We start from the raw sequence: 11409 nt of genomic DNA, 5'->3' as shown, positions 1-11409 counted from the left end.
TAAACCCAGCCCTCTTTCCTGCCTATGCAGGGGGTCGGATTCGATGATCTATTGAGGTCCCTTCCGACCCTAACATCTATGAATCTATGAACAATTAAAAAGTCTGAATCGAATCAGAAGCCTCCAAATTGATTTGGAAAAGATTTGGTGCCAATTCGGAGATTCGGCCATAGACTACACAGGCAGCAGTCCTCATCATGTTGAACACAGCTGCCTCTGTTGTGGTGGGCAGAGGGGGGAGGGAAGGCGTGTCAGGGGGGTGCAAATCAACACCCCCACAGCGAAGGAGGGACTGGGGCTGGGGCAAGCTGCCCAGCTGGGGTAGGGGGGCACAGGACTCGGGGAGGGGGGCTCCTGCCACTGCATGCTGTTGCATGCCGCAAGTCTGGAAGGACATGGGAGCAGGCATGTGCCCCCAGATCTGCACGGGGCAGGCTGGGCCAAGCTGTGCTCTGGATGAGTGGTAGAAGGCTTTGGAAGTGGAGGCTATGCCCTCCTGCCGCTCGCCCAGCCTTCCCATGCCTCCCAGACAAGCCACGGCTTCGTCCTGGCTACACAAGTTGCAGCAGGGCATGGCGGTGGGTGCATGCACCTGGATCAGGGAGGGGCCAGAGGCAGGGGCTATGGGGAATTTTAGGGTGGCTGCAGCCCCCTCATAGCCCCCATTCCACTGCGCTCTGAGGGGTGGGTGGAGCCAGGGCTTAGCTCCGGGCTGCAGCTAGGGCTAGCCGCCTGGAGCACAGGCCTGGCTCCACCCACCCAGCAGAGCGCAGTCTGGGAGTGGGCAACTGGGGCTAGCTTCCCAGGGCACAGTGCGGCCCAGGCTGTCCCGCGCGGATCTGGGGGCACACACCTGCTCCCATGGTCTCCTGGACCGGCAGCACACAGTGGTGGAAGCCCCCCTCCGTGAGTCCCACCCCGGTCCAGCTGGGCAGCTTGCCCCAGCCCAGCCCCAATCCCTTCCTTGCTGTGGAGGTGTTGATCTTCCCTCCCCACTCCGCTCACCATAACAGACTTACCAGCGGGAGGCAGCTGTGTCCAGCACAGTGAGGACTTCTGCCTGTTTAGTCTATGGCCAAATCTCTGAACCAGTGCCGAATCTTCAGATCCAAATCAGCCAAATCAAATTGGGAAAGTGATTCAAATCAGAGAATCGAATCACTGTCCCTCTGAATCGGCCAAATCTGAATCCAAAGTGAATACTTGCTGCTTCACACAGGTCTATTCACCAGATACTCATCCAGAACACACAAGAAAGCTGAGCCTTTTGATTCTGCAGAAGTGGAAAACCTGGCTTTTGCACAGGCTCCCCAATCATGAGCCTTTTCCTGGGACGTTCCCAACGTGAAGCAGGAGACCCAGCGGGGTTCCTTCATATTCTCTCCTTCTGCAAGACTGGACTTCTGCTAAGGACCTGGAGCTATAGTGTCATGCACTCTTTTTCTCTCCATGATGTAAAACCTGCCTTTGCAGGGGGCATTTCCTTGGTTAACTATGTTTAGGGATCCCCTGAAAAAATTACCCCTTATGTGTTCAGTTGTAGACTGGATAGTACAGCAGTGTCATGGACAAATTCCTGGGGAAGCCCCTGGTGGATCTCCCACAATTTGGGTGGATCCTGGGGGATACATGGGTTCAACGAGTGGAAATTCCAAGGAAAGGGCTGTCCCATGAGCAGTGTAAGAATGGGTGGGAAACACTGTAGGTGTTAAGAACGTTTTCCAACTACTCAGTTGGTCTAATAAAAGATATCACATCTACTCAAAGAACCTTGCCTGCCTATGTCCTTAGACCAACATGGCTACAACCAAAAACCCAGCAAACACTGTAGGTGGAACCTGTGGCATTTTCCTCTCCGCCATGTAAAGTTTTTAAGGAAGGGAAAATGGGCTCCCCAAAGCAGCTTTTCTCTTCAAAAAAACAACTTTTTTCTTCAAATTTTACACTGCACACTTTTATTTCTTAATACTAGTCAAAAACTAAAGCAGTGTTTGTATGTGCATTTAATTACATAAAACTCAACTAGTGCAAAAAGCCTTGCTTTTTACAACCCCTTTAATTAAGCTTAGCCTCCCTAAGTTCACAAACTCAGTTATCTAGCATTAGCCAGTTGTAAAAATATTAGCTTCTGGTTTTCCTGTTTCTTCCGCAGAAGGATTATTTTCAGTGGACTCTGCCTTGTTTATGATTATGAAGCTCTTAAAATAACTCGTGGAAAACCTGCAATTTATCCAAAATGAAAACAACAAACAAACTCCTTTTGTTCAGAAACCAGTCAGATGCAAATGATAATATTGTTTCCTGTTTAATCACCCAAAAAACATAAACACAACATAAAGTGAGGACATGAGAACCCTGCAGTCCCCAGGACTATTGCCTTGGTGCATGTGCGTTTGTTGGTAGAGAGCCTAGCGTAACGAAAATCCCATCCTGTTTGATTAATGCCATATTTTCTCACATATAACAGACACCTTTCCCTCTCAAATCAATTCCCCCAAAACTGGAGTGTGTGTTTTTAGCTTTTCTTCACTGTAAAAGCAGCAAGTCTGGAGGTACTTTACATGCCATGCAGCTGCCTAGATGGAAGAATCCTGTTAACCCTCTCCCAGCCAGAGCTACTGGCTGAGCACTGTGTCTGGTGCCTAAAGTCAGCTGCTGGCAGTATCTTGATGAGGCATATATATATGTGCTTTATAAAGGACTACCTAGAGTATAGGTGCTAAACCTCTGGTCCATGAGCCAAGTGTGGCCTGCAGAGCCACAAAATCTTGCCCCTAGGGCTCCCAAACATCATTACATTTGGCAGCTAGGAAGCAGTGGCAATTATAATTGCTACTCTCCCCCACTGCGAATTCCCAAACTCTGCATTGGGCTCAGAGCTGGGTCACACCCCTTCTACCCACATGGCCTGATCAGGGTTGGGCCACACCCTTTCCTATTCCACACCCTCCCCCACCCTGGCTGGGCCATGCCCACTTTCCCCCATGCAGCTAGATAGGGGCTGGGCCATGACTGAGTGACCAGACTGCGGATGGCCCATGCCAGTTTTTCCCCATGCAGCCAAATCAGAACCCCTCACCCCTTCATGTCCAGACCATGGTGCTGTAGCAAGTGGGGAGGGGGCAAGTGGGGCGACCCTCCGGGCGCTGTAGCGAAAGGGCACCAACAGGTGCTGCCCAGGCAGTCTAGGGTGTGGGATGGAGCTGAAAGCGGCTCATTTGGTGGGGGGCTCCTGCCACTGCATGCACTCCCAGGCAAGCTTGGGGACGTGTGTGCCCCCTGGATGTGTGCATGTGGTGTGGGTGGGCTGCCACTGTGGGCTTTGCCCCAGGTGCCAAACTTTATGATCCAGGGGTTTAGGTTGTAGCCGTGTTGGTCTAAGGATATAGGCAGACAAGGTTCCTTGGGTGAATTTGATATCTTTTATTAGACCAACCCAAATGGTTGGACAATAGTTATTAAGCAAGCTTTTGGGTTCAAAAACCCTTCGTCAGGCCTGACGAAGGGTTTTTGAACCCAAAAGCTTGCTTAATAACTATTGTCCAACCATTTGGGTTGGTCTAATAAAAGATATCAAACTTTATGATACAGCACTTCCAGACCATGCTCCCTTCTCTCCCTAATCCTGCGGGACAGGGTTGGGACCAAACCAAGCTACCTTCCCCTGAACAACTAGATCAGAGTCAGGCTTCCCCAACTCTATGCAGCTGGTTAGGACCCTACCATGTCTAGCCCTGGTGCTGGATAGCGACCATCGGCCAGATCTGACCTATGAATAGACTGGGCACTGCCCATCCAGCCCATCTTGGGAAAAGGTTGAGTACCACTGACTTATAGTAAAGAACTAACAGTCTTGCTACTGCCCCTGCAAGGATCTGAGGCCTAATCTCATGTGACACAGGGTAAAAACGGTGTCCAGGAATCGTGGCATCCCAGGAGATAATCTGAGTGAAGCAGCTGGCACTTCCTGGTGCCACACTCCCTGGACACACTGTGTTCCCAGGAAGACTCACTTCATGTCACAGTTGACCACGTATTTGGAAAAAATATTTTTTTCTACACATGCCTTCCAGAAATAATATGTATGTTTTATTTGGAGTCATGCTATATGTGAGAAATATAGTAATAAATCAACCATATTAAGATGACTGCAGAATGAACATATTACCATATTTACTCAAATCCAAAGCAAAGGTTTTTTTCCCCAGTCAACATGGGGAGGAAAAAGTTTCATCTTGGATTTGAGTACTGGCCTAGAGCAGGCAGCGGCTCAGCTCTGGCTTTGGCCCCAGGTTTGGGCCTGAAGCCAGAGCAGAGCTGCCACCTTCTCTGGACCAGAATGGTTCATTTGGTGGGGGAGGGGGCAAGTGGCCAGGGCTAGGGCAGGAGGCCATGGGGTGGGGCAGTGAGCCTGCCACCTGCCCTCCCTACCCCCTTCTTGTACCTGCAACTGTCCCCACACCTCCTGCCTCCCCTACCTTCTGCTCTTCCTTACAGCCTGCTGCCAAATCCCTACCTCCCCCCACACAGCTTTCCCCTCCTGCCCTTAACTTCTGCTCTGGCTCCAGTCCTTCCAGCCCCAACCTGGCCCAGTTGAGAGCTGCTGCCACTTCTCCTGACTGGGCTGGGGCTGGGACAGGCCACCACTGCTGCTCACTGCCTTGGAGCTGGATCAGAGCTGCACCAGAAGGTAAGTGGGGGTGAAGCAGGCATGGGGGATGAAGCATGTCAGGAGGTGGGGGACAAAAGCTGCAGGGGGAAGCAAGGACAGGCACAGAGAGGCAGGTGGCAGGGAGTATATGGCAGTGGACAGGCATCTGGCCCCTCACTCCCCACCACTGCTTTCTCTGCCACAGGCAAATTTAAGAGGACCTCCCACTAATTTTCCATGTATAGAATTTAATTACTGTGGGGGGGAGGGATAGGGGGTGTTCTAAGACATCTTGGATTCAGGTAAATATGATATTATTAACAATTATAAGCAAGTGTAAAATCTTCCCCAATGTGTTTATATGTTGACAAAAACACAATTTTGGAGCGTAGTTTTGTCGGATTTTGCTAAAAGATGCATCTAAAACGTAATTTCCTTCAAGTTATAACTGCGACAGCTGCACCTCCATGGAACAAGAAGATCACAAAGTCTGGGATGAAGCATGGAAAACAAAAAGATGAAATCATCTCGATCCAAAGGACATGGCCACGGAACAGTCTTCCAAAGCGAAGCAGGCAAATCCAGAGTCTGATTGTTTCTGTTGCCTTTCTACCAAAAGTGACACCCATGATTTGAACACCTTTATTAATATTTCTAAATCCATCCCATCTCTATCCTCCATAAGAAAACAACATTAACTCAGTTTTGACCTTGTAAAGTCAAACTCCATAAAGTTGACTAGGGAACTTACTATTGCCATTGATTTTATACAGAAGATGCCCAAATATGGTAACTAGGACTATGCAAAGCTTTGGTCCCTGATTTGATTCAGCAGAGATTCAGCTTGATTCAATGGCTGAATCTCCAAATCTGAATTGAATCAGGAGACCCCTTAATCTCTCCAAATCAAATCAGAACCCTCCAAATCAATTCAGAGAGATTTGGAAAGATTTGGAGATTCAGACACAGACACGGCTTTAAATGTTTTTTCTACATACCTCAAGGTACCAGGCAGCTCATGAATGCTGCGATGCTGGGGCACATGGAGCATCCCACAGGAGCGCCGGCAGACCCAGAAGTGGACCAGAAGCACTTCTGGTCGACTTCTGAGTCCACTGGGGAGTGCGCTGGGGGGCCCTCCGCATACCCCTCTGGCTCAGTGACTGGTGCCTCCTGGATCTGGGGGGGGCCACTGGGGGTCCCCCTACAGCCAATCACTGAGCCAGAAGGGTTTGGGGGGGGGCCCCCAGCGGGCCCGGAAATACTTCCAGTCCACTTCTGGGTTTGTCACTGAGCACGCGGGAGGCCCCTCCGCACTCCTGTGAGATATACCATCTGCCCCAGAATCACAGTGTTCATGAGCTGCACCTGGTACCATGAGGTATGTAGAAAAAATATCTAAAGCTGTGTCTATGCCCAAATTGTGGATTCTCTGAAACACCATCGAATCTTCAGATTTGGATTTGGCCAAAGCAAATCAGGGACAGTGACCTGAATCAACGAATTGAATTGCTGTCCCCAATTTGGGCCAAATCCAAATCCAAATTGAATATGGCCCATTTAGCACACCCTTAATAACAGGCAGCACTGTAAAACTCTAACAGTATACCTGCACCACAGACTTACTGTTCCAGGCAGTGGTGGATTCAAACAAGCCACTTTTCAAGCCATGTAGCTGTATTTACATGGCACTGAAGACAGGCTAGTTTACACTAGTGAATGACAGAACCACTAAAAGTCTGCCCACAGTGCCATGCAAACCCAGCTAGCTTGCTCCTGGTTTGGGAGAAGACACATATGGAGCAGCACCACATGTCTGAGGCTGCTGCTGCTGGGCCTAGAAAGTAGATATGCAATGAATTGGGCAGGTTACGTAAGGGTTCAAACGTGTCCAACTCCTTATAGTTTGCAGTGGGAGGCTGTGAGGGATAGCGGTTCAAAGAGGCTTTTACCCATAAGAGTGCTCTCTTCTAGCTACAGGATTAGCTAACAAATGGATAGGCCTGCTAGTCACCAAATCTTCCACAAAACTAGCTGGGTGCAAAGGGTGGACCTGCTGCATTCCTCGGGAACTTCCCAGAAACCCCTCCTAAAGCCAATGAATTCCAGTGACTTCTCTTCATGTGAAGCTGAATTAACAATCATTTCCCTTCTACAGTACTAATTAGAAAAGGCTACGATAAAGACAGAGAACAATAATTCTGCAAAGACCTAATCATGGCCACTGTTTGAAATAACCTTTGGAACATTTTTCACATGCAGTCTCATTTATGCCTGTAGGAGTTTATTTCTATGCAAAAGGAGTATTTTCAGGAATCATAATATTCTGAGATTTAAAATCCAAACCCTAGGTCATTCAAACTTTTCTCTGAACTGAGACTATGATGACATTGTCTTCAAAACATATGCATAGCGCACTCAGCAGCCTCCAAGATAAATAAGGGCAAAATACATTTCGTTCTTGCTGTTTGCACTTTTCTCAACAGTAGGAGTCTTTTTTATTTTATAATCATGATTCAGTCTAAAAGCCCTCAAAATGTTTTCATTTCACTAATAAAATACTGTTTAAAATATCAGATTAAAAAGCTTATTTCAGTGCCTGTCAGGATGCACATATTTTTCATTTAGATGATAAATTCTGTGGAAAAAAGCCTATGTGTACAAAATTAATACTAAGTACTAACCACAAATATAACCAGCAGCCTTCTGGAAAACATATGGAAACAAATACAGCAAACTCTGCGTGTTTTCTCACCTTTCATAAAGATTTTATAAATCTTACAAGTAACTAGAACAGAATAACAGATTTCTGTAAGTCACTTTACTTATTTTATTTATAGCCTTTGGCTTTGTTTGGACTTGTTTTTATTAATATCTTTATTTTACTAATTGGTAGATCTGACCTTTGATTCAATTGGACTCCTCGCGCACTTATGGCTAAACAGATGCTCAAAGTGCATTGCGGTTCAGTGGCAGCATGCTTACAGGATCAAGCCCTCCAATATCATAGTCAATTATAATATCATATAATGGGCTCTTTCCCATGACTGTCAAACAGATCCCAGTTATTTGAAATTGCTTACTAGCAGACGTTGTAAAATAGATCCACCAAGACACTAGGCTGAGAGTACATGACTCATTTCTTACAGGCCATGAACCAGCAGTAGCCATTCTGAGACACCTTTTCTGGATTTGGACCAGTGATTTTGGCTCTCTGTCCCATTACCTGGCCCTCTCTGTCCATATCACATTCTTCATATAAATATTATGAGAGTTATTTAGCTAAGGCTGCTGTGAAAGGTGTTTTGAAGGGAATTTTTGCAAACCTCTCTAACTGTGGACCTTATTTGAGACCTTCTACACAAGAATTCCTGTAAGCTAGTGTTATAAAGAAAACAAAAATATTCTTTCATCACCACTATGATTTTTAACAGACTTTTTTAAATAAGCAGAATTCAAATGCTAACGTTTTGAATCAAAAACTGAAGATGGAAAGGAGGGTCAAGACTACAATCTCACCAAAATGCCCAAAGTTTGAATGTGCTCATATAAAAGGTTCTGGTTTTATCCTAAGTCTATTAGTAATATTTAAAACTCCTCATACCTAGGTGTGCTGGTCCTTTCACTGTAATTCTCACACTGCGGCTCCCATGCGGTACAGCAATCACAGTTTCTTCCCCTAAAAAAATTAAAGAACTGTTTTAGAAATTATCTTGCACAAGGGAATTATCACATCACATAACAAGAGTGAAAACTGTCAGATACATCTCAGCAAATATTTAACAGGTTCCACAATTTTTCTATTAAAAATAATCATATGTTATTTTATTATGTACAGTACACCAAATCTGTTTGCTAAGCTATGCAGCTATTAAGACCTCCATATGAACTTGTAAGACTTTCTTGCTATTGAAAAATTATTTTCTATTAACAAAAACAACTAAAATGTCAGCAGCGTATTAGGTGCGTATTTACCCGTTGTTGTCGTTATTTCCTAATCACTGAGATCTACTAAGTAGTGCTTTTGCCTTGCAAAAGCTCCCAGCTGTTTAGTTTCATTTTGCCCACACCTCATTTCCTGCAGCAGGTCACAGCTTTAATAAGTGGCAGGATTTACAGGAAATAAATCATCTACATAACACTAACCCTTAACCAATTATAGACCAGGTAAGAGCAAATTATAATAAGGTCTCCCTGTAACTTACAATATAAGAGCATTCCTACCAGTTAGTTAAAACTAACCATAAAACAAACCAGCCCTGAATGGGACACTGCAACACAAAACAGCTTTTGCCTGTCTTAAGCCTACCTAGCACACGTGCCTCTGTCTATCATGTGCTGCCCCCTCAAGGCAAGGCTCAGTGTATGGAAGGGATTAATATTCTCCTGGGTCTATATCTCCACATGTCCTGAAGCATGATGATACTAAAATGACCCAACAGTACATTGACTGTCCCGTTCCTACACCGATCATGACCAAGCTCAGAGCCTCTTTTGGACAATATCTGCAGAAAGAGAACCCCCTGCAAGATCCTATCTATAGGAATTGGACCTATTTTTTTAAGTGCCCACAGTAACACCCAGTTTTCTTTTGAGTGGATTACTACATGAGAAAACTATGAAGAAACATACTGACATAGGGGGCAGACAAGTCTAGTCCTTACTTCATTTGAAGTCAATAGGAATTTTGCCATTTATTTCAATATAAGTGGCACTGGGACTAACAAATTAATCACATTGTAGCTGAGGCTGATAAGGCTTCCTAGGTCAATTTAGCATTTCCTGACCACTGACTTCCCACTGGTGGGAAACCAGGAAACTTTTCTATTTGCCAGAAGCAGCACAAGAAAAGAACACATCCAGCAAATTATTCCCACAACCACAAATAAAAAGTAGGAAAAACACATTGCCCATTTTCTTCAGCAAGTAATGCTGGTATTGCCAAATGTCCATATACTAAAGCCTCATATTCAATCACTTTTTATTTTTTTAAAAAAGAGAAACCTATCTTTACATTTTCTAGAGTTCTTTCAAAAGCGTTCAAGAATATATTAGTTACTGATAACTGATGGTGGGTAATACATCACTTCAGATGTTCTTATGAAATAAATTGAGGAAGAATTTGGGGGTTTCAGTTTTTAACTAAAAATAGTTGAAGGCATTTTTTTTCCACTTAAAACCAGACTCTTTTATAGTAGATGCTAAATTATCAGCTTCTGGTTTACATCTCCTTAGCGTAAGTATGAAATGCTGCCAAATGTTCAGAATACTTCAAGCAAATACTCCAATTATTTTTTCTGAAATAAACACGTTCTTATGTTACAGTTCTTATATCTCCAATTTCTAGGAAGGTCATTTAAATATAACAGTTTATTTTGGATGTAATAAAATATGATCTTTCTTAATTTCATATTTAGGTATACTACTGGAGTGCAAAATGCTATAGTAAGAGCAATAATACAGTGGAGGAGTCCTGGAAAAAACATTAACTACTGAATCAATGTCTTTTTACTTCTTGGTTTTTCATCAGATACATTGCTGTAGATCGCCAAATGGTAATGGACATGTATACCTTTAAAGCAAAATGAAACAACTGAATTCAGAAGTACCCTCCAGCATTTGAGATGAGGCAGGTTTGCTGGGAATAGTTTGGCTCTGTTGGAGTCAGCGGTTCTATTGTTCCTTGAAAGCCAAGCAGTCTCCAGCCAGAACACACAATCTCAAGTAAAAGGCCTTATCGTGTAGAAGTCTAGAATACCCTCAATCATTTATTTCAATGCGAGTTGAGGGCATTCACAGATTAAGCTCCAAACTGGTATATTTGTAGCATTGTGTGTGACATGAGATTATACTTCTAGTCTTTCAAAACGTATAAGGGCTATTGTGCTATATTTTCCGTACCTCACCATAACTAGTTCAGCTCAATTAGTCAAAAAAGCTCCTATTTCAAGCTACTTCACATTCCTCCCACCATACCACTGCCATGGGTATGACCCATGGCCCTGGAGGAACAGCTATAGTTGTTATAATTCTCTGGTAGTACCAACCTTTCCAGTTTGCATTTTGCTTCTAACATGGGTGATAATACATGCATAACAATGCACCTAGACCAGACCAGCTGCTGTTATTGGTCAGAACAACATTTTCAGTTCTCAGAGAACAGTGAGTAGTTGCATAAGGAGACACACACAAGCTTTTGCATGGACTAAGTTCTGGCCTCAAATCTAAGGATTTCAAATATCTCTTGTTCTCACTAGAAACTATATAATAGGGCTATGCAAAACAGCACCGTTCTGTTTCGCTTTGAGTTTCGAGGTTTGGATGGAACAGCATTTTGTATCGAATTTCATATAGATTCAAAACAGCTGTTCTGTTTTGCTTCGTTGAAACAGTAAGGCTGTTTCGACTGTTTTGATGTTTTGCTAGATTGGACGGGGATGGGGCGCCAGCCCAGCTGGGCTGACCCCCATTCCCTACTGGATCTTGTGCTGGGGATGGGAAGTCTGCCCAGTTGGACTGTCTTCCCATCCCCTGCGCTATGGTCAAAACATTTCAACTTTCGAAATGTTTCGACTAGCCTTGTTTTGTTTCGAGGTTGTTTTGACGCCCTTTGTTTTATTTCAATTTTGCTGTTTTGACCTCGAAATGAGTCGAAACGGTGTTGAAATGAAATAGATGGCGAAATTTTGCACAACCCTACTATATAATCCACATGCTCAAATGAACACAAGCCTCACTGTTTTCCAAGTGGTGTACAG

General features: G+C 44.6%; 1 protein-coding gene across 2 annotated transcripts in view; it reads right to left on the bottom strand.

Annotated features, from left to right (window-relative positions):
• LOC112551336 (ADAMTS-like protein 3) overlaps nucleotides 1–11409 on the bottom strand; it is a 276557-nt gene that overhangs the window by 43446 nt on the left and 221702 nt on the right. For both annotated transcript variants that reach the window (XR_003095629.1, XM_025211794.1), the window contains exon 8: nucleotides 8256–8330. Coding sequence is in view for 1 of the 2 variants with exons in the window: in XM_025211794.1 (XP_025067579.1) it covers nucleotides 8256–8330 (75 nt within the window). In the remaining variant the exon portion in view is untranslated. The remainder of the gene's footprint in view (nucleotides 1–8255; nucleotides 8331–11409) is intronic.

Source organism: Alligator sinensis, unplaced genomic scaffold (genome assembly GCF_000455745.1).
Source record: "Alligator sinensis unplaced genomic scaffold, ASM45574v1 scaffold259_1, whole genome shotgun sequence".
In the NCBI taxonomy this organism is placed as follows: Eukaryota; Metazoa; Chordata; order Crocodylia; family Alligatoridae; genus Alligator; species Alligator sinensis.
This window is presented reverse-complemented; position numbering and strand designations above follow the sequence as displayed.